Source organism: Bactrocera latifrons, unplaced genomic scaffold (genome assembly GCF_001853355.1).
Source record: "Bactrocera latifrons isolate USDA-ARS-PBARC rearing strain unplaced genomic scaffold, ASM185335v1 scaffold_32, whole genome shotgun sequence".
Lineage (NCBI taxonomy): Eukaryota > Metazoa > Arthropoda > Insecta > Diptera > Tephritidae > Bactrocera > Bactrocera latifrons.
Window position 1 is genome coordinate 1,741,135 of NW_017536852.1, and position 24,874 is coordinate 1,766,008.

At 33.9% G+C, this 24,874-nt stretch overlaps 1 protein-coding gene across 3 annotated transcripts in view; it reads left to right on the forward strand.

Annotated features, from left to right (window-relative positions):
- LOC108971046 (inactive dipeptidyl peptidase 10) overlaps positions 1-24,874 on the forward strand; it is a gene marked incomplete at its 3' end in the record, with an annotated part of 421,409 nt that overhangs the window by 368,943 nt on the left and 27,592 nt on the right. Inside the window, 1 exon segment of one of the 3 annotated variants that reach the window (XM_018936831.1) lies at positions 11,928-12,110. Within the exon segment in view, the coding sequence (XP_018792376.1) occupies positions 11,994-12,110 (117 nt within the window). The 5' untranslated portion in view covers positions 11,928-11,993. 3 annotated transcript variants of the gene reach the window in all.

The window sequence follows — 24,874 nt, forward strand, 5'->3', positions numbered from 1 at the left end:
CCATCTATACAAGTCTCTCTCTATTTTTACTCTAGCATTTCGTGATATAATGAGAAAGTAAGCAGAATCGGTTTATAGCGCAACTTTCATGCAGAAATCGACGGAAAAAGTGATTATTTTCTAAGGAGAAATATAAGCAGAAAATACATTCGCGCTTCTTTCCAATATCACCACTTTGAATTTCATCAGAGTTTTTTTCATTTTACAGTACATGAATTATAAACCAGTATTGACCATATACTATGTTACCAAAATAGTATCTATGATAGTTGCAACTCAAATCGAAAAGTTTCAGAAATAAGAGTATGACTGTTGGAACGCTTATATACCTAATATGATAACCTAAGCACCTATGGTGACTCTATACCGAAAATATAAGTGAATTCGTAAGATACCTTAAGGGTCTCCTCGGACAGCCTTTTTTCAAAAAATGTTCCTCATATACAAAAAAAGTTTTTTATTCGAATTTTTTATTGTTACAAACATACACTATTTACAAAGAAACTCTGAAATTTTGGGAAAAAGTATTTTAACTCGATCATTCCTGATCCTTTTGGTAACATCTATAGTGAAGAAATACGTGTTTTGGTTACAACCTTATCATAGAACTTGAGCGAAGGAAGAAAACTGAAAATTGGATTTTCAGTAACCATTTTTACAAAAAAATGAAAATTTGAGTCAAAATATCGCGACATTTTTTCTTCAAATAGTTGTAATCGAAGAATAAAATTTTGGAACAAATCCCTAAGAGTTTTATCTCAAAGATCTGTGTAAAATTTCATGAAGATCGTTTGAGTAGTTCTCGAGAAATCTGGCTAATAAACATTAAAAACACTGTTTCGAGAAAGGCGCGGCGGCGTACTTAGCTTAGCTAGCCTCGAGCGCTCAAGCTCTCAAGGATATATCTCCTAAACTATTACTCGGATCAACTTGAAAAATATTCTAGAACTGTTGTAGAATTTAATAAGACAATAAAAACAGTCGACTTTCTGAAAATTGATAAAAATCCGCAATTCTTATTGTTACAGAGTTCTTATTGATATTGACCACGCTGCTCAAATCACATATTATAAGAGACACGCCGAATTTTTGCAGCTCTGAAAACAAACCATGGTAAAACATGTACAAATATGGACTACGAAACGGCCGATAATCTGCAGCCGTGAACCTTGGAATAACAGCTTATATCAATTGAGTCTTATCAACTTCAAATTTGTTGCCAAAAGTTGGACTATTCACTGTCACTGTTGATCAATGATCTAGTCAATATATCTCCTTTTTGTGGCATAAGTTTCGAATGCGTTTGTGAACAATTTTTAACGATCAAATAAACAAACAATATTACGGTTCCATTGAGAAACTCATAAATTTTTGCCTCCACCCGCTTGTAAAGCAATCACCCTTATATAAAGTATTCACTCCCACTTCATTGTTCATAAGCGAAAGCAAACGCTGAACTAAGCATGATATATACTGATATATACATATAAGTAGGCACTGCTTACAATATTTTATAAAAAATAGAGCATTTTTTACGGCATCGTCCTTGCTATATCAATTGCGAACTTAGTAACACAATTTATGGCAAATCTAAGAACATAACCTAATATGTAAGATATTTTAAAAGAATTAACTGAATATGCTATATTAAATGTTATGTGGTTTGATGGTAAAAAATTGTTGAAATTACCATTCCGACTCAACTTACATATACCCAATATTGTGATAACCGTTCTTCTGGTTGTTTATATTCGATTCATCAAAAAATATTCTCATGCCGTGAACTATCTTGGTGTAACTCGTATCTTCCCAACTTATTTTTTAGCTTCCGTTAAAAAGTTAAATCAATTTTAGTTCAAACCTCCAAAATCACACCCACTACGCATTTAATAGAAATCTTTTATTTCAAAAAGCTTCCTCAAAGCTCTTTGAACTGCTTCCAAGCCGCTGCAAAACACACACAAAAAGTCTGTTAATTCACCTTCCGTGTTCATTTGAACAAATTATGATTTCAATACACACGCATACACACCAACTTTATAATCACTAATGCGCCTGCAAGTATGCAATGCGCACACAATTTCCAATTCTGCGCCACAGAAAGTGCATAAATACAAATCAACACATATTGCTACAAAGCAAAAACAAAAGGACCTACGTAATGCGCTGCACTTGAGCAGAAAAGCCACGCACACCACTACACTAGCGACAAGCACACACACAAGCAGGTGAAGAAGTGGTGTGCGAGTACAAATGTAGGCACGCATGCAAAAACGCTCTCGAGCACTTAACGGCAGTGAATTGCAAAACAGTTATGTAAAATGCTGCTTTTATTTGTATATTGGATGTATGTATGTATGTTGTATGGATATATGGGTGTGCATATATGTATGCATATATATGTATATTTACATACATGTGTTTTTATACCCCGATAACTTTTTTATTTGAAAAGATATATTCACCAAACTCAGCACATATGATTTACTTAAGCACCTTTATAATATGCGAATGTATTTCTTAGATCGGATTATTATAGCATATAGCTGCCATACAAATCGACCATTAAATTTAAAGACCTTGTATGAAAAACTTTTTAATTTGAAAATATATCTTCACAAAACTTGGCTTGAAATATAAGCCAATATAGTCCTACAATTTCCCAAGAAATTGTTCAGATCGGATCACTATAGCACATAGTTGCCATACAAATCGACCATCCAATTTAAGGACCTTGTATGAAAAACTTTTTAATTTGAAAGACTTCTTCACAAAATTTAGCATGACACATAAACCAAAATAGCCCTACAATCTTCGAAGAAATTGTGAAGATCGGATCACGATAGCACAAAGCTGCCATACAAATTGACTGCCCACATTTAAGACCTTGTATGGAAAACATTTTTATTTGAAAAGATATCTTCACGAAATTTGGCTTGAAATATAAGCCAAGATAATCCTATAATTTCCCAAGAAGTTGTTCAGATCGGATCACTATAGCACATAGTTGCCATACAAATCGACCATCCAATTTAAAGACCTTGTATGAAAAACTTTTTAATTTGAAAAGATTTCTTCACAAAATTTAATATGACCCATAAAGCAAAATAGCCGTACAATCTCCCAAGAAATTGAGAAGATCGGGTCACGATAGCACATAGCTGCCATACAAATTGACTGTCCAAATTGAAGACCTTACATTGAAAACATTTTTATTTGAAAAGATATCTTCACGAAATTTTATATAAATTATTTTTCAGGATAACGCTATAATCTCAAAAGAAATTGTTTAGATCAGATCACTATAACATATCGCTGCCATACAAACTGACCGTTTAATATCATTTTCAAGTGTGAACTCTTTTATTTGTGAAGGGTATTAATCAATCTGATAAATACTGAACATGCTTGCCTGCTTGATGCAGCTTTTCAATTTCGTTTGAAATGCGTGATTTTCAACGCTTTTGCAACAGTTTGCTTCGTGCCGCATACATTTACATACATAATAAACCACTGGCCGTTATCGCCAACAACAGCACAACGCGCGCGCAAACTCCTTAATTTCATTTTCCGAGCGTTTAACTCACCTTTACACACACACACACTTTCACTTAACTTCACTTATACTCACTTGTACTCACACATACAAACAAATATACAAATGTACATATATGTAAATTGGCTTCAGCGTGTGCGTTCATTTCCGCCTTGTTTAATACTCGCATGCTACAGCATTAAATTTATGCGTTGCTGCCACAACAAGCATGCCTGTATATTAAATGTATGCATTTCCGTTACTATTTTGCCCTTTATACCACTCCCCGCACTACCACTCGGTTTCCCATCACTCGCGTGTCGATTTTTGCTTTTCGCATTTAACTGTTCTATTTTGCATATTCATCCGCATAAAGTCAAGCAGTCGCGTTGAATGCAACAATGTCACTTCACGCAAGGCCCTTATGCACATTCGTGGCGCCACAGCGCACATTCAACAAGTTATTACACGCTTATTTGATTAGCCAATCCACTTCACTACTCAAAGAAGCAGTTCATTTCATGTGCAAGTATTTGCACTCGTATTTGCATTTTCATTTGCATTTCCCTCTCCATTCATCCATCCAACTCACATATTGTGTTTCGCTTTCATTAGCTGATGTGTGCTTTAATTAAGCCGCTTCGTTAGCGCAGGTACGTTGTGTAATCCAAAATAAGTAAGAATTATTTATAATGCTTTGATGGAGAAGAATGTGAGTGGAGTTTTGGGGAATGATATTGAAGTAATAATTTCGAGGAGAGAAAATAGTAAAGCAAAGTTCGTACGAAGATTTTTGTTCAAATGGGTACTTTTTGCAACATAGTTTTCGGTTACCCCAACGGACTAGAAAATGAAATTATTTATTTACTTATTAAATGAAAAATAATAATACAATTACTATCTTATGGAGTAAGAAGCACTAATGAAATTAAAGAGTTCAATTTCTTCAACCAATCCGAGACATAGTACTATATTTTTTCTGGAAGTCTCCAAAAAAGGACTTCGTTAAGTCGATTTCTTTTCCTCCTTTCGACTCAAATTTGCTGCAGAAAGTGACATTTTCAAGTTTTGGCCCAACCCTGCTAAGATCCAAAAACTTACACCCATCAAAATATACTTTTAATGGAGGGATGAGAAGTAAGCCTCCCCTTCTAGCGATTGACATTTTAAAGTTTCGAAACAAAACGAAATCGCATGGGATAAAAGGTTGTAAGTACCGCCATGGAACCAGTAGTTTGGCAAGAAGAAGTCCAAATCTCGTTCTGTACAACTCTAGGTAGTTTAAAGACCAGCCCCCATTCTGCATTCCTCCAGGTAATCGATGTTTGTAACACCTTGTGAATTCGTGAAAACATTTTTTTCCAGACAGTATGAGTTCTCATCGCAACAGTTCCGCAGTTAAGTCCATTGCTTCGACAGTTCCTTGGTCTCTGGTTTTCTAGCTTCCATTAAAAGTTTTCTCATGTATTCTTCACCACTGAAATCTGCTAAATCTTCTCTGAAAGCAGTTAAATTTATTGGGCAGTCGAGAAAGTCTTTTCGTATTTCTAATCAAACTTCATCTTATTTTTTTATATTTATAATGAACTTTAATGAACCCAATATGTACAATTTTGGTCGAACACTTTTTGTCATTTTAGGTTAGAAATATTCCATTGTTGTAAAACTTTTCTGATTTCTCGGTGAAAAACTGCGACAAGTAAATTTCACAGGCTTTTCTTGAAGCCAACTCTACCCCATTAAGGGAGTTCTGCATTGACAGAAACAACTGGTAGTCATATGGTGCAAGGCTAGGGCTATATGGTGAATGCATCAAAGCTTCCCAGCCAAGCTCTCCCAGTTTTTCAGTTTTTGCCGAGTCATCAAAGTTATGTGTGGTCTAGCCATTTTCTTTCTATTTACTTACTTCTTATCTCATTAGATTTTTACAGAAAAATTTAGAATAAATCGTTTGAGCAGGCTGGAGCAGCTCACAATGGATGTTTCTTTTCCAATCTCTCCAAACATTCAGAATAACCTTCGGGGCGGCAATCGTGGCTTTGCGACCATTAGTTGAACTTCACCATGCTTGAACATTCTCGTATTTGATCCACTTTTAGTTTTGAAGTTTTTCTGTCACATTCCGATTTTGAGATAACAAGATACAACAAAAATTGCTACTACCCTTTTTTAATTTTAAGCCACAAACTATTTGCTCTCAGATGTGCGCTCCATATTGCCGTAACACACATGTAAAACCATTTTCAGCAAAGCTTTTTCTTAGGACCTCACTGTTGCGGTTATAAAGTCATTTCAATAAGCACTCATTGCTATTTGAAAATACTGCACATTTCTAGAAGCTCTACAAGCTATATTTACTTTTCCAGCTATTTATAGCGAGCCTTTCTGTAAAAGCTAACCAAGCTGAAAAAGCTTTCAAGCAAAGTAAAGAAAAGTTATAAAAGACAAAAGCTTGTAAGTTTTTAAAAGCTTCGAAAGCTCTGCGAAACTTTGAAAGCTCTGCAGAACTTGCAAAGCTTCAGAAGCACGAAAAGTTCATATTGCAATCCGCAACCATATTCTCAACACTCAAACTTTTTCGGTGCAACAAATTTTGACACTTATCAAATTTACCTGGAAGCCGGTTTCCAGCGCTCCGCACTGACACTCGCAGAGCATAAAAATAACAGCTGCCGCATACATGAAGAGCGTGGTGACCATGACAGCTGGCGCCGCCAGTCGCAACTCACAGCAATGGAATCGCGTCAATAACGAACAGTTGCTGCTCACTTTTGGTGTTGTGAACAACGCAAAAAACGGACGAACGGAAAAACGAAAGCGCGCCGTCGAGTGCCTACGTGCGACAAGTGCAAAAATTGAAAGCGCGACGCAATAATGAAGGCGACTTTACGCGCGCGAGTCCTTTAAACAGGCACAACGGCGCATAAAGCGAATAAAGAAGAAGTTGTGAAAAGAAAATACAAGAATGTCAGCTATAAAATAAACGAAGTAATATTTTCGTCAGTTCCGCAAACAAATTCTCCCGAGAAGTTTTCATGTTAAATCGACCTACAGGTGTTAACGCATTTAATTGGCAAACAATGGGAAACAGTGTGACAGTGTGCGTGCGCGACAATGCGAAAGGCAGCAGGCGACGCAGATAACAGCACAATTCTGCGAAAAGGAATACATATTTCAAGGCGTGAGCGCGTATGTTGACACTACCCAGCCAACTCACTGCCTTTGACTTGCAGACTTGTCAGCTTGTTGCCGTTAGCGCTGCTGGCTGTGTTGTTGTTGTGCTATTTTGTTGTTATGGTCGTTGGGCGTGGGTGTGTGCGTTTGCTTGCGAAGGCGTGCGAGCTTCACAGCTGACTTCGCCATCCTTGTGCCCTCACTTATTGAAAAATAATAACCAAAACTTGCCACAAGTGAATTCGACTTGATTTGTTGTTATTGTTTTTCGGAGAAAACTTTGGAAAAATTTTAAGGCAATCATTGTGATTTTTATAGTTATTATTGCATTTGATTTATGTGCTCCTCCCTTATTTTCTATTGCTATTTTCATTGTTTGTCCTTTTTCGTCTTGCAAATTCAGTTTCTATGCATCTCTTCTACGCACAGCTGTACGCTCAAATCTCCCGACACAAACACCACTCGAACCTATGTTTACATTTACGTCCACAGCTATTTCTCAGTATTCAACAACAACGTTTTACTCTGTTTTCCCCGCACAATTCCATTCACTTTTAGTTGCCGTTTTATGTGCTCTTATTTCTCCTCACAGACCTTCAGCGTTTTTTTAACGTTTTTTGTCTTCAGTTTCCGCGAACATTGCGTTTCACAAGTTCATATATTTGGAGTATGAGTTTTTTAAGTTTTTCTGTCACATTCCGTTTTTTTTTTTTTTTTGTGGTTTCTAGCATTGCTCAGTAAATAACCAGATATCGACTAATTCATAAGAACCATCTGCACATTTTATGTGCCGAAATATTCCTAGAAAGACACCCATTATTTATTTGTCAATTTGACTTTTAAATAGTTATATGGGGTATTATTACCCAACATTCAATATAATTTTCTTTGTTTTTTTTTTTTTTTTTTTTGTTTTGTTACTAAAAATATGCTTTCTCTTCCCAAATCATAAGGATCTGTATTTAAGCCAAAACTTTTGTTCTTTTTACATACGCCAGGTGATAGTAAACGATGAGGTATTCATTCTAAGTTACCATGAAATAAGATAAAGTTATTTACTGTGACTTAAAATATTCATCTCCGTGAAAAATTCAAATTAAGTCACGAACATTTTCGAGCTATTATTTTTTGCAATTATTGGAGTGGATTAAACTCAGTTAAAAGATAGTCTTGTTTACAGTAACTTGAAATATTCATCAACATTTCGAGCTATCAATTTTTACCACTTTCGACCTTGATTAACTCAGCAACATTACAGCAATGAACTTAATTAAATTTTTGCCGATGAAGCTCCATCAAGAACCAGTGCTTATCGATGATGAGGTAAATTCGATAGATGCCTTGGATAACTACAATACGAACAGTACTTTGAAACATGTCTAAGGCATGCGAATCGTGGATTTGCGCATATGAGTCCTTTACGTTCGGAGTGTCGACTTTATAGACGTTTCAAGATGATCAGAATCAAACACATCGATTGTTGTTTCAACTGCATTTTCGAGTTCATAAGGCACCTTTGATGATTAATACACCGTGTGGTCTTTACTAGACACCGAATAACTATTGTTTATTATGGTGGGTAAAAATTAATTAATTTCTACAATATAAAAGACAAACCTCGTGTAAATCATGAACTGATTTCTATGGTGTTAGTTCTGTGCCATAGATCTGTAACGAACATATTGTATAACTTAAATTTCTGAATTAATCAGAATTCTACAAACTATGACCAGTTCTGAAAAAAAATCAAATTTGAGACAATCCCTGTAGATAACTTTCAAATGTTGCCGTTGTCATTTCTTATAAACTTAAGCATTTCACCACAGCGCCATCTACCGCAGACTTAAAATATCTAAATTGAAGGCTTCGACTCAAAAACTAAAAATCTACCATAATTTTGAAAGTTGCAAGTAATTCCATGGAAATTTACGGAAGAAATTTACTAAGAGAATCACCAACTTGCAGTTTCATAATTATGAATCAAGAAGATTGTCGCATTGTCTGAAACTACGAAAAAGTTTGAAAAACATTTTTTCACGCCATGGCGACTGCCTAAAGGAACTACTTTCGTGAGGATTGCGAATTTTTTAAAAATAATTAAAATAATAATTAATTCCAAACAAAATCGTGGTTTTCGGACAGAAAAAGTGGATTCAATGTTTCAGTTCCGACCAGAAATAATTTTTATTTTAGAAAATCCTCTCGCAAAAAATATTTTTTTTCTAATTCTAGATTGGAATACCCCCTTAAGACTATTAACATCTAACCTACTATAAATTTTCTTTGATAGCAGATTTATATAGTGGAGTAGATTTAGAAAAAAGCAACCAAACCATTCCTTTGTAAGAAAATTGAAGCGCAAGTGAAAATAAACCTGCTTTCGTACAACTTTACAATTCGGTCGTGATTTTTGTATTTTAAATTTTAAATGATAAGGAAACATCTATCAACTGTCCACTCCAGCTGCCCAAAATCTTTTAAGCATAGATAACTTGCAGAGTCTCATCATCCTTCGCGTTTGCTCTGCATTATGTCGACTCCACTTTTCCCATTTTCTGAAGGTAGGATCTTAATGGTAGGTGCCCTGTGGTAATAACCCCTACAATGTTATTGAACACCCTTTTGCCTAGAAGTAGTAGATTTTTGGTATATTCACCATTAACACTAACTCAAAATAACTTCGTTGTATGCCCTCTAGGGTTCATAACTTTAAACAACCCTTGTAGAAGCTGAATGGCCTGCCGTAGCTTAGGGAATTTTGTATTCAGCTAGCCACGATCTAGCCAGTTCGACTAAGTATGAAAAGGTTTTAATTAAAATAATTAAGAATTAAATGTTATGCACTCTCTACTTCGCTTTACCCTAAAAACTTGGCCTGAGATTTCTCAGTCCAGCAAAAAGTTTTGAAGCAATTTCTGGTCGAAACACATAGCCTTTTTCTCAAAAATTAAAATTTAACCGTACAACCAAGCAGCAATAAAGGCAAATAACTCTTTACGTGTATCTTCCAGAAGTATACAAGCCACTTCTTTACTACCTCGAGCTAGGGGAAAGAGGTATGGAGGAAAATAAGAGAGCGGACAATATTCCCAAGGATGGCGCACTGCTGCCATCTGAAAACGCGAAGGAAATGGTAAACCCATGCATTGTCTATACGGCGATTTAGACAGAAGCAAGGAAATACTTACCACTGAGTTTTTCATAAAATTTAATATTTTCGAAACATCAATCAAAAGTTCTCCGACTTAAAAGCACACGCTTTCGAACCGGCTTGCACAAACCAAAACATTCTCCCAACCCACAAAAAATTTAATTTGACAGCAGACAAGCGCACACAGTGGTGTAGTAAAGTAAGGCAAGTCGAAAGAGGGTCATATAACGGTATTGAAAGTATTAAATTTAAATTGACAGTAAAATCAGCAACGACAAGAGTTAAAAACCTAGAAGAAAAGAGAAGCGAATTTTTACACACCTAATCGCAATTGAGGCACCAAACGATGTGACAACAACAAGGACAACGCATAAATGTGCTGTAAACCGCGAAATTAACCTTTAACAAAAAATGTCCACAAAAACCCACAGCAACAACAAGTAGTAACAGGGTGCTTATGCATTTTATGTGGCATTTGAAATGTGGAAACAATCAGCTGTCGACACATTACTAATACGCCATGACGACTCGCACGTAATGCGCACGCACGCACACTTTCACACATACACACGCTCGCAGTGAAAAGCACTGCTGGCATAAAACCAAATGAAGCGCTAAATATTTTTCGGCGTTAAATGAAATGAAAAACATAGCGAATGTGCTATATTCTTATGAGGCGATAATCTGCCAGGCGAACAATAAAATGCACTGGTGTATTTTTCTACAACAACAAAAAATGAACTGAGCTGCTTTTGACTCTCTTACTGTGAGCGCTTTGGAGGGCGTTTGTGTGAACTTGGCGCAAAATTGGAAAGATGAGTTAATGAAGCCATAAAACAGATGGTGGAAAAGTTTGGGGCATTGAAGACAATCAAGCGTTTGTGACAGAGAAAAAGTTCTCACGCTTTTGCCTGTGCAAATAGCAGCCTTTTCGTGCGCCGCGGGCTGATTGAGTTGTCGCTCGGCCTGGATCGAGGGTTGCGGCCGGCGCTGATAACTCTTTACGGGACATTTACTTTGTAGATGCCGTCTTTAAATTAAGGATTTTGTTATTGTTCACTTGATTAATAAGAGTTTCTCTTTTTTAATTTTTTTGTATTTGTTTTTGTAAAGTTTTGTTGTTCCGAAATTGTTTGTAGTTCTATCACTAAAAAAAAATTTTTTTTTTCAAGTATAAACAAATTTCTGAGAAAATCTAGTGAAGTCAAAAAAATAAAGGGTGACCTTATAAGAGCATGAAATAATTCTTAAACAAAAGTTAAAAACAAATCAGCAAAATTAAAGTTTTAAAAATTAAATTATTGACATTATGAAAAATAAAGGGTGGCCATATAAGAACTTCAAAAAACACTTTAAAAAACTTATTACAAAATATTAAACACAATTAAAATATTGTAACATAAATCTAATGAAAGTAGGAAATATAAAGGGTAAAAGGGCTGATAAGAGAACGAAAAAAATTTTAACAAAATATTCAAGAAAACTAAAATTCTATAAAATAAATATACTGAAGTTAAGAAAATTTAGGAGTGACCAAATAAGAGCATGAAAAAGGTTTCAAACAAAAATTAAAAAAAAAATAAAAAATATTGGGCACAAGTCTAATTTAGTTATGACAAATAAAGGGTGGACATGTAAGGACATAAAAAAATTCTTAAACAAAATATTTTAAAATATTAAAGTTCTGTAGCATATATCTAATGAATTCATGAAAAGTAAAGGGTGACCATATAAGAGCATGAAAAAATCTTAAAACCTTTGAAAACATAATTTGACAAAATTAAAAAAATATATATCAAAGACATCTGAAGATGTTGTAAAAATAAAGGGTGCTCAAATAAGTTGGAAAAATTTTTAATACAGAATTTTGAAAATTTCAAAAAAATCTAACAAAAAGTCCATAAAAAATAGCTTGTTAAAACTAAATTTTAACGTGTTAAGAAAAATAGAGGGTGACCAAATAAGTACCCAGACAATTAAAAGTATATAAAAAAGTTCACAAAATAAAAATTACAAAGACAACATTTTAAAAGATTGTAAACAAAAATTATATCGAAAAACCGCAATCACCAACAAAATCTAACGCATTCGCGTACCCGCACCCCACATAATAAATAATTCACCCAACAAAGTATGGTGGAAATACAGAAACCGAAATCTGCCCTGAAAACGCCATCGGTGAAGCGAGAAACAGTCGTTGTCAACAATAGCGCACCAATGAAGAAGGTCACGCTCGTAGCCAAGGATGAGGTGAGTACACACATACCAACACAGTTCAGCGTTTGCTCTTGTTATTGCGTTCACTGCCAAGTGTCTTCGCTCGACAGACAAACAAGCAGCGAAAAGTGAAGCGGCGAAGCGCAGCAATAAACGGGCGAACGAGTTTCGCCAAGAAGAGCGAAGCGTGCCGCGCATTCACATATGCGTTGCACACGTGTGCACATCAGCCAGCAGCTCTGCCGACGGCTGCCACTCACTCTGTGGCATTTGTGTACCAATTTTCATCTTTTTACACATATTTGCTTCAATGCAATGGCAGCAGCACACTTTGACTGGCAGCCACAAACACTTTGCTGTGCCAACAGCCTTGCGTTGCTGTTGTTGCTACTGGTTTGACTCTTATTTTTTGGGTGCATCTGTTATCCATTGTCTTGTGAATTTTTTATTGCCACACATTTAAATTCCTTGTGAAACGTTTATATTTGCCTGCCTGGTTGGTTGGCTTCGAGGCTGGCGGGGAACACACACATCCATGTAAAGGAAGCTGAGTTGAAGGGCGCTTATAGGAGCAGTGTTGTAGTAGAAATAATGACTGCTGTGGAGAATTTTTTCTAACATTGGCTCTCTGCAAGAACTTTTGTCATTGTTTGAGATAAAATTTTTTTTTTTTTTGTTTTTTTTGTTTTTTTTACAAAATCCAATAAATATTATGCTAAATAATGCCTAATGTGTTTTTTAAATAAGGACCTTATTTCAATACTGAAATTACCAGACCCTTTTATCCACATGAAAGATGGCGGTTATAATTCATTTGTGGTCTTAGTTGTAAGAAAACCACGGTTTCTTAATTCGAACGAAACATTAAGGCAACCCCTTCTTTGTTTAAAAAAAAACAGCTTTTTTCAAAAGTCTAGTTCTCATGTAAAAATCTAAATATTTTATAAGAATTTAAAATAATAATAAATAATAATAATATGATTGTCAAAAAAGTCTTGCGGTATTTTCGCTAGTTGGCGCTGAGAGCGCTTAGTTCTAGTTTTATTCTTCGCGTGGGGTCATGCTATACCTTTTTGGAAAGCTCATTTCACGTGCTAACACGTGTTCGATTGATTGTAGTTTGTTTTACGTCGTTCGTGAGTTATAGCGTCGCAAACATGGAGCAAAATAAAGAGAAAACACGGCATATTTTACAGTACTACTAAGATAAAGGCAAAAATGCATCTCAAGCCGCCAATAAAATTTGTGCAGTTTATGGACCCGATACAATTTCCATTTCCACCACACAACGATGGTTTAAACGTTTTCGTTCTGGTGTAGAGGTGGTCAAAGATGCGCCACGCTCCGGAAGGCCTGTCGTCGAAAATTGCGATAAAATCGCTAAATTGGTCGAAAGAGACCGGCATAGTAGCAGCCATAGCATCGGTCAAGAGCTGGGCATGAGTCATCAAAAAAAAAAAAATTTTATGAACAATTGAAAATTCAATAAAAATACCGCACGACTTTTTTGACAACCTAATATTTTAAACTCGGCCATTCCGACGCGTTTTTTGGTGACCCCCGGAAAACAGATGCGCCCGCATTGACAGAATAACTGCTTACAGGATCATCTAAAAGGAAAAAATACTAACTTAGCAGTTGGACGAAGAAACAAAACTGAAAATTGCATTTCTGGCACACGTTTTCACAAACAAAAAATCAAAATTTCAGTCAAAATTTCGCGACTTTTTCGAATAGTTGTAGTCGGAAAAGAAAATCCTTCATCCAAATCTTTAAGAATTCTATCTCAAAGACTTGTGTAAAATTTCATGAAGATCGGATTCTCGAGAAATCTTGCTAATCGACTTCAAAAACACAGTTTCGAGAAAAACGCGTTTAAGGACGGCACACTTAGCCTAGCCAGCCTCGGACGCACAAGTTCTCAAGGCTACATCTCCGAAACTATTACTCGGATCAAGATGAAAATTTAGAACAATATTTTAGAGATTTTGCAAATAAAAGACAATAAAAAAATTCGGTTTTTGGTAACCCGTTTACCCGTGTAATCTGTTAATTTATCTATTTGAAGGGCAAGAAAATTATTAAATTTATTTTTCTAAGTTCTTCTTAAGCATTTCTAACAGATAAGGAAATTGCCGTTGTTGAGAATATTTTGTGGGAACATTTACTGTTATCAAACTACGACAATATATATTTTTTCCCTCCCACTCTGAAGTTCCTTTTTTAGAAATAAGCATATGTTGTTAATTGGGTCTGCAATATACATTTGGACTAAAAAGCATTTATATATTTTAATTACATTCCTTGCATAATAATAAAATATATTTCGTTTTATTCATAATTTTTGTGTACAGAATGTATTCCTTAAAATTTTTTGATATTCACATAATCACTAAAAAATAATCTGGATCTTCCAACATTCATAATACGCTTTATTTATTGTTCGAATCGAGGAATCCAAAAATACTTTAAAATACTTTAATAAACAGACCCACGACGCGAGATAATGCAATCACCAAAAGTTTCCTTCAATAAGATCGTCTGCCTTAAAATCCTCCAGTTTTTGAACCAAAAAGTCATTAATCATGCTCCTATTGCAATATTTATTGATTGTACTATTATGGCTGTTCTAATTTTTGAAGAAAAATTTACAACAATGCAAACGTTGCTCCTAAAAATATCTCTTAGTTATGAATTTAGGTATTGATTATCAGTTTATGTAGGGGTATAAATCAACCCCAGCTTTCAAAAAAACCAACTTGGAAAGAAATATTAATATTTCTGGAAATTTTTCTGCTAACATTTTGGAAATTGAAACAGTAAACATACTATACCAATTTCTTTAAAACCGGTTTAAAAATATATTTAAACATACCTTGAGAATTTGGCGTAAAATTTTTGAACAAAGCTATTAAGTATTCCTCGAATTACAAACGAATTTCGAAATTGAAAATTTAAAATATGAGTTCATTTGTCTCCAAGTAATCAATCAAGCAAATTTGAAAATGTGTTTTAAGAAAAATTCTTCTAAATCTAAACAGAGTGCCACATAGACTATTGGCTGGTTTACTTTGAAAAGCTACAACTCAAAAAATATTTAAAACATGCATTTAAAATTTTAGTATACTCTTTTTGAAAATATGGAATAAAGACAAATTTGTGAGCAAAGATAAATATTTCAATGTTGCGAAATTTCACACTAGTTCTTCTTTTTAACTTTACCCCATATTTGAAAAATTAGCCAGAAAGACCCGCTACTTACACTGTGTTAAAGAAACATGTTGCTTTCATTTTTTTGATTTCAAACTCATTTACAAAACTTTAGTACATTTCTTTTATTAACATTAGCCGAACAAAATAATGCTGCTGAAATCTATACATTTTTCCATGTAAAAATAAGAGAGACTTAATGATGACTTGAGACGAGATCTTTATGTTAATACTTTGATGCTAAAGCCAAGTAATCACAGCTTAATTATTTACTCTTAATCTGTACTGAAAGATACAACTTTTGCATAAAATGTTAATAATGGAGTTGTGGAAGCCAAATAACTAAATACTCATACCACTAATCCATATTAATAAGTTGCTGCACCGGTAGTGACATTTTGATAATTTAGTTGGGAATCAAATAGCTAAATACTTCAAAGCAAAATCATGTTCGTTCTCTATTGAATTTTAGGAGCGCAAAATAGAATAGGATTTGCAAGAGACGCAAGCAATAAGCCATTTCTCTTTCACATAACAGTTGAGTTCTCCTGCATACATACGCACTCACACACCTCCTTACCTTTGTACCTTAATTATACCTACACTAATTTTATCTATTATATTATTTATAAGCACCGCTTTCTCTATATTTGAACTCAAAGTAAGCACAGTAATAACGGTACGTCGTGACAGCGGCACATTCCATTGTTGTAGTAAATTAATACTATTAGACGATGGCTCTGCTAAACAACAATCTAATTACCGCGTCGGAAGCGCTGCGATGCCGGAAGTATAAGCAGCTTTCCTGTGCCTCATGTATATATACATATATATATGTGTGTGTGCGCTAATCGCATATTTGCAAGACTTTTTGTTTTTTGGCAACTGCGTAAATTTGTTTGTTTGAATATCAAATGCAGCGACAGACAGCATGGCCACTCACTGCTGGTCGCTGTTGAAGGCTAAAGTCTGCTCGACGCTTATAACAGATCAGAAAAAGTTGAAGCAAAGCAGTTGAGCTCATGCGTGTTGTTGTAGTTTTGTTGTAGGCTCAACTAGCTGCTTTTATTCCGTGAAAACATTAATACCGATGCCAGTAAAATGCTGTGCGCTTGTGTGCGTCGGTGCGTATACGTAACGTGCGATGTACCATTTTTCTCAGAAAGTCATAGTATTTATGTCGGTGTACAAATATATATCTTAATTTGATTAAGTGTAATATTTATATATTTTTTGGTAAGATCTGAGGAGGTTCAAAGCTTGGCCTTTTGACTTTCGTGTCAGAAATATGTGTTTTGCTGTAGTTCTTTGAGTTAGCAACGTCATAATAGTTACAAGGCTATTGTTGGAGGGTTAAAAAAAACTTTTTTTTGCTCATAATACTCGTCCCAGTAATCAACGTAATCACCTATTTTACACATCGGCATTCAAAGCCTTCCAGCAGTCTTTTAGAAGCAACTAGTAAATATTTAAGGCATAAAATCAGGACTTAAAACAGTTCTGGCATAAAATCAAGGTCTTAAGAATATTCGATATAAGATTTGGAATAAATTTGGTTCCATATAAACATAATAAAAAATATTTTTTTTTTTCATTACATTTCTAAAATTTTCGTACTTTTTTTCATAAAATTCCTCAACTATTCATAAATTTGAATTTTAAAGACCCAGAAATAACTCTGCTGCTTTTTCGTCTATTTTTATCTCATACAAACATTTTGGCACTTTTAAGCCTTTAATTAAATCTTGATAAATTCTTATTACCACACACACAGTATACACACAAACTTCCTTACACTTCAAAATATAAGTATGTTTTGCCAAGAAAACGTGTCTCCTAAGCACACATATTTATTTAATTTAATTTAATTTTTTTCTCTTATTCGGCAAGCCTTAAACGGGTTCGTTAGCGCCACACACATGCTGGCAATACATTCATATATATATATAGTATATACATATGTATAGGGTATGTATGTATATGCACTTGTGTATAATCTACACGTGCTTTACGATGTCTTCAGACTTCTTTATTCGGCAGCCTCTCAAGCATTTTATGCAAATACCTTAGAGGCAAGTTTTGTCATACGACAGAATTTTCCTAGAAAAATGCCTGCTCGCCCAGCCATCTACAAGCGCAGGTATTTGTAAGTATTTGTGTGTGCAGTTGTATGTGTGAGTGCCATTATGCCCAAGATACTCATACATTTAATACTCCAAGCTGTCTGCATAATTAGCTTAGACATTTGTGTATTGTGAGTGGTTGTGTGTGTAGGTGTGCTTCTGCTATAAATACCTTAGGTACAAGCAGCATAGACACAATAGACCTTCAGTTGACTGGTTTTGAGAAAGGACTTTTCTTGTGAGTGAACTTAAAACTCCCAAATAGGCAAAAGATACTGCTAAATAAATAAAGAGTTGTAGATAGTGTTGAAATATTAGTTGTTGTTATTTTTTAGTGCAGCATAAATAAAATGAAAAAGGTTTTGTAAATATTTATACATGAGGGAGTGACTATCACGTTAACTTTTTCAAGTATTTGTTAATTTGAAAAAAAATTTATTGAAAATCGATTGTCAACTAATATAAATAATTTCCTTGGAGACATGAGGGACAGCACTCCACCCTGTGAACAGCCTCTTTTAGTGCCGAGACGAATCCTAGTTTCTCCTTTTGTGGTTTGAGCTAGTCTGGTGCGTAATACGGTCTCTATTCATCTGCGCATCGTTGCTGCGACATTTCTTTTCGCCAGTACGCTGGCTCCTCTCTTCTGAGATGTGTCGTAAACAGCACCTTTGATGTCTTGGAAGGCGCATGAAATTACTTCCCCTTCCTCCAGCGAACTCTGTATCTCCAATTGTATCTCCATTGACTGATTTATAGCAGTATAGACGATCTTTTCCATACTTTTTAGTAAAAATATAGCTAGACTAATTGCTCGGAAGGATTTTGCCAGTGAATAGTCCTTCCATATTTTAGGGATATATGCCATTGCGAGGCTATCCCTTATCAGCCGAACAAGGTGTGGCAATAGAACCTACTCTACTTGTTGAAAGAGTACTCTGCGCCCCCCTGAGATTTGAATTGCGCAAACGAAACCATAGCCCATATGATTGTGTTCGCAGCAAATAGCTACCTTGTGCACTACCCGGCCTAAGCGAGATGACTTGTGTTTTTATGCAAACAGAAAAAATATTTAATTACCACAACAAACCATATGGCTAACATTAACTAGCAATTAATATTTATTAACCGCATAACGGTTTATGATTTTCCTGTTTAATGTTGGCAACGGAAATATTAATAAGAACGCTACATTACATTGCAACGGCAACGTGCAAAAATATGATACATGTCCAACAATTGCGCACAGTGCTGCCAACGGGAAATAAAATACCACACAAGCCAGTCAACATGGATTGCTAGTTTAATATATATGGCTTACGTTTGCTTGCTGCCCGGCTGGCTAATAGCCAAATTCGAAATGATGCTTAACAATGACCGCCTATGAGCAGCTATTATAGCAACAACAACAATACCTTTAGCGACAATGAGTGTAGCAACAACAACAATGAAAGTACCAAGAATATACATAATAACTGTACTATTCATTTATTTACTAAATGCGCTCGAATTCTTCCTTTGTTGGCCTGCCTCCCCTGGCGCCCTCAGAGTCTCACTGCCAATGCCATTTGCTGCTAAGTATGTCTGCACAACATTAAATATAACTGTTCACTGCTTCTTTTTTGCTATTTATGCCACTCTGTTATTACCTTTTGTGCGCCCTGCTTACATCATTCATTTGCTGGCTGCACTGGCCGACTGTCACACTTTTATGGACAACCGAAAAGTGTAAAAATGTCCCATATTCGCCTAACAACTTTCGCTCGGCAATTATAGTAAATTATTTATGGCCATAGGCTAACATTTGGCTATGAATTTGCCGCATTATTTTTACAATCGTATTTCATACGAGTAGAAGAAGAAAAATAAGTTTTGCTGAGCGCGCCGCAAGCGCTTTTGGCTTACCTAATTTGCTTTGTGCTACAAAGGAAGTGGATTTTAATGGCGACTGTGACAGCAGCTTTGCGGTGGCATATTTTCTGAAGCTATTAAATTTCTGCCATTAATTTGTAATGAGCAATAAGGTAATAAATATTGCTTTAGTGCGCCATTATAACTTTCGCTGTTAAAATTCGGTATATGAGGTATAAATTTAGGTTACTCATACGCAGCGGTATACCATTAGAAGGCAGTAAAATTAACAATATTTCCTTTATTGGGCGACTACTTTTTAATGAATATGTTTATGTTTAAAAATTTATAACCAAAAATTTTAATATTTTACTGAATACATTTTTAATTTTTTTTTAATTTTTTTGTTTTTTTTTTTTGGATTTGAATTAAAACCACTTAAAAATGAATAATGCCTGAAAATTTTTTAGTATTTTAGCAAATATTATCTGCTGATAACATAATAAACTCTTTAACCTCCATTTTCCAGTAAAAGAAATATTATTTTCGCCCCTAAGAAAGTATTTAATATGCTCCCCACCCTGTCCGTTGCTTATCAAACTGCTTCAACGATTATGACAAACAAAAACACAATAAAAATTGAAGTATAATGGCACTCAAAATGCCACAGCACGATAATTGGCGTCATGTGGGCGACACTCCTTTGAAATAATACCAACTGAAAGGAAAAATAAAATGTACACACACAAACAACAACAAAAGTTTGATCATCACTTTCAGATGCTTGGCTGGCGATGGGACAGTGCCGACATACGCTGACCGCAGACAGCGCGCTGTTAACGGATATGTAGAGTTTATGTGAATATGCTTTGTATGCATAAGAAGCAAATATATTATAGGCAAGCAAACCCTGTAGGAAAAATATTATGGAAGATGGTGTTCGGCTGCAGCAAAAAATAATTTGGCATTTGGTGCAATATAAAGTTAAATAAAAAAAGTAAAAGAAAAATAAAAACATGTATTTCATAAGGGCATACATACCATGTGGGAAATTATTCGACGAGAGATACAGTTCCGCTGATGTGAAGCATAATTTCACAATTGATATAAAATAGATTTAAATTAGACAAGTAGAAAGGAAATAAGTTTAGAAAATAAACTAAATTACTTTTAAAGACAACAAAGAGTTGCCAGCTTTAAAAAGTATTAGTTTTTGATCAAATGTTTTTAAATAAAATGTTTAAAAGCAAATTAAATTCGGCATAAATAGCTAAATTTAAATTATCTTAAAAAATACAAGAATATTTTACAATAGGGTTGGCATTTGTTTCAATAATTGTGAAGCTTAATCATTCGAAATTCTAAAAAATCAAAATATTTCAACAAATTATTAAATTTTTAAACAGAGTTGCCAAATGTTCCAAAAATTGTCAGGTTAAGCCATTCGTAATGACACAAAACCAAACTAATTCAGCAACTTAACCGAAATACTATTTGGCATGTAAGGTGCTCATTCATTGCAATTTATAAAAAAAAATTAAGTAGGGTTGCCATATAATTTTAAATTTAAATATTTCACAATATTTAAAAATTGGGTGTAAGTTAGAAAAACATAATTTGAGCGATGGTTATTAAATTAAAAAAAGATTATATTTATAAAAATATTTAAAAAATTGTATTTATTTATTTATTTACAATAACATTTAATAAAACATAGATAATTTAGTTTATATATGATTTCATTATTTTTTTATCTAATTTTACGATTTACAAACTTTACTTTTAACTCATCATATCAAAATTAAATAGTTCTACTAGGGTTGCCACATAATAACAAAATCAATAATTGGAAACTTCTATTTAAAAATATAAAAGATGCGAAATTTATAAAGATGCAATATATAAACAAATTATTAATTAGGGTTGCCATATAATTTTAAATTAAATATTTCATAATATTAAGCTTAATTTTTAGTTTAAATTTTACTTTATTTTTTTCTCTCGATTTAAATTAATTGTATTAATTTTTATACTATAAGCCCAAAAATAATACTAAAAACTTGGTAACACTTATAATTTTTTTTAGTCAAACTACCTCCATTTACCAAAAAAAAAAAAAATAGCTGTACGTGTTGAAAATTTTTTGAACTCGTAACCAGAACACCTTAAATGTCCATTTACCTCTTAGCACAATAGTCGCAATCTTTTTTTTCAAATTTGTTGAGTAGGGTTATTATTATAATTTTTTATAATTTTTATTTTAAATTAATTNAAAACTTTTAATAAAAACTTCTTAATTAATTTTATTTGATAAACACTTCTGGTAGAGTTGCCATTAGCATAACTTATATACTTTTCTATACCTAGAATTTCATTAAAGGGTTACTTTAACCATATGCACCCAAAAACAACTACAGTCTTGTATACAAATTACAGCAAAAATTATAGCCAGATAGACATAAATATCCAATTGGTCTGCCCTATAGCCCTTGCTACACTTAGCAACCTAAATGTGCAGTCCAACAGATTCATAACTTATACTTACATATATCGTCCTTCCAACCACAACTACCATGATATATCATCGTCAGTCGTGCATTATCCTTATTTGTTGTTTACACACCATAAACTTTACGCATCTCTGCCTCACATCTATTTGTGTTGCCATAATTATATTGCACTCGCATGCAATTAAATTTTGCTTACAGCACATATACAAGTGTAATTGCCTATGTGTACAATGCACGCATACTTATATACACTGGCAAACAATCAGCCTTCACACGCATATACTTGCAGGAGCGCACGTCAACGCTTTTGGCGCATTATATGTACACATGTACACATCCGGTGGCGTATAAATTCATATTGAGGTTGCACCTAAAAGTTTAATTGCCCAACCGCATGCCCCCACACACACACGTGCGATTCCGGATGTCTCATATGGCACTGAGTGCTCGCCTTAGCTGTTAGCAATGGCCAGCATTACCACTTTTATGGCACTTTTTATTTCATGTTATTGGCGGCCATTAAATCACAACTCTTCTTCAACAGACAACAAAATGAGCTACTAGAATAAACTGTGAAACTGTCAAAAGTAATTAAAGACGAATTAAATTAAAAATTCTCAGCTCTTAGATGAGCTGGTAACTCTGAAACTGAAAATAAAAATGTAAATCAAATGCTGTGAAAAAGGAGGTGAGTTGTAAACAGAGTTTCGATAAATTTCTAACAATTTCCGCATCTCACTTTGCTGTCGAAATTTTTGCTTCTTCTAAGCATTTCGAACATGTGTTTGAAATCTCTTTATTTTCCTTCTTACTATTTTTAACCCGCACTCTTTTTGCCTTTTTGCGAAAACCGTTTAACTCTGGCTGAGTCTGGTACGTCATCCACGTGTTCTTCATTTGCTAACCGCACACAGATATTTCGATATCTGTTATATTTTTTTCATTCAAATATATCGGTAAAAATATATCGATGAAAACTTATCGAAGGTATCAAAAATTAATAATTATAGGCTATATTCTATCGATTGTTACCGGTTCAACAGAAGTATAAATCGATGAAAATATATCCAAATCTGTTGAACTGAAACGGCAAAAATATCAATTATATTTTATCAAAAAGTATCGAAACGACAAGAATATATTGAAAAATATTATCTGAAACATCGAAACTTATTACTTATCGATTATATCATATCGATTTGTTTCCGTTTATTTATACATACTTCATATCGATTTATTTGCACTAGACTTGCTCAAAATACATTTAAGGAAAAATTATCGATTCTAATTTATTGTCTAATATCGATACGACAAAAAATATCAAAAAATTACATATCGATTTGTTAACACTAGTTTTGATCTAAATGCAATTAAATAATAATTATCGGTTATGATTAATCGACTATTATCGAAACAACATAAGTAACAATTAAAATTTATCACGCAATCACGTATCGAAACGCAAAACATAAGTCAAAAAAATTATCTGAAACATCGAAACTTATTTCTTGGCAATTATTACATACCGATTTATTTACGGTTTCATATTGCATACACAACCATTTATTTGCGCTAGTTGTTCTAAATACAATTAATGAATAATTATCGATTATAATTTATCTGCTAATATCGAAAAGACAAAAATAGATCGAAAGTAATTCTCTGAAACATGGAAGCTTTTTGGTCATCGATTATTAGTTATCGATTTTTTACGTTTACATTATATGAAATATCGATGTATTTACGCTAGTTTTTCTCTAAATACAGTTAAATAATAATTATCGGCTTTTATCTAGGCTAATATCGAAACTACATAAATATCGATTAATATTTATCCACAAGCGAAAAAATCGAAAACATTTAAACTTATTGCTTTTGTATTACTACATAACGTCGCTAGTTTTTCTCTACATATAGTTGATGAATAATAATCGATTATATTATATCGGCTAATATCGAAGCGACAAAATTAACAATTATATCACATCACCTAACTTCAAAACAACAAAAGTATGTCGAAAACACTAACACTTTTCACTTATCCTTTATTGCTTACAGACTGATAACACTGGTTTTTCTTCTGAATGTAACATAAATATTTACACCGATGAAATTTTATCGAATAATACCAATTGGTTTTCACAAATATGTGCTACAAACACGCTCGTAAATTCTATTAAAAAATGTGTATTAGTTATCGATACAATATTAAATCGAATTTACTGCAAAATAACCTAAATTTAAAAATTAAAGATAACCAAAGAATTAGAAAGGCATACCGAGGACCATTAGGCCTTAAACCCTCAAACCAAATTTTCTATATACTTAGATATGGCATATATATACATATAATATATAGTAGTATATCTTATTAATTTTAATGTCGAAAATATTAAAGAAATTGGATTTCCGTAATTTTAGTTTCAGCTTCGATTAACAAGTGATAAACACTCATAGGTGTAATTGTTTGGTGCAAAAATATTATAATCTTAATTTTTTTTTAGAAAATTTAAATGAAATATACCTGTAATCTTCGTTTCACTAATAAAGTAAAAAATTTCAATTTTTTAACCATTTTACAAAGACACCGCCCAGCAAACTGCGTCCATCTGCGCATGCAAAACGCATCAGCGTTTAAGTTTGCACGCGAGCAGCGTAATTGCATTGTGTGCAATAACAAGGCGTTATTTAAGATTGCAAACACAAGACTCGCCCATACTCGCTTGCCTTAAATGATGAATGATGGCGCCGGCGTGGCATTTTCAGCTCCATAACCATTTATTTAAGCATATACAAAGGTATAAATGATGGCATACGTATAGGTAACGGTGAATATTGAGTCGCTTCTTAGTACAGCTATTGAAGAGCACATGCATTACATCACTTAGATTATAAAATTTTAATGAGATTTCCTGTGCAAATAAGCAGAATACGCAAAGATTTTATTGCACATCGATTACGCCTCAATGATTTACTGCAATCGGTTGCGTATACGCCCCGACCAACGAAAGGCAGCGCGTATAAAGTGTAGAAAAAAGCAATTGAGATGGATTTTGGTGCAAATGCAAAATATCGTAACGTCACTTTTCATAATTTTACGAAC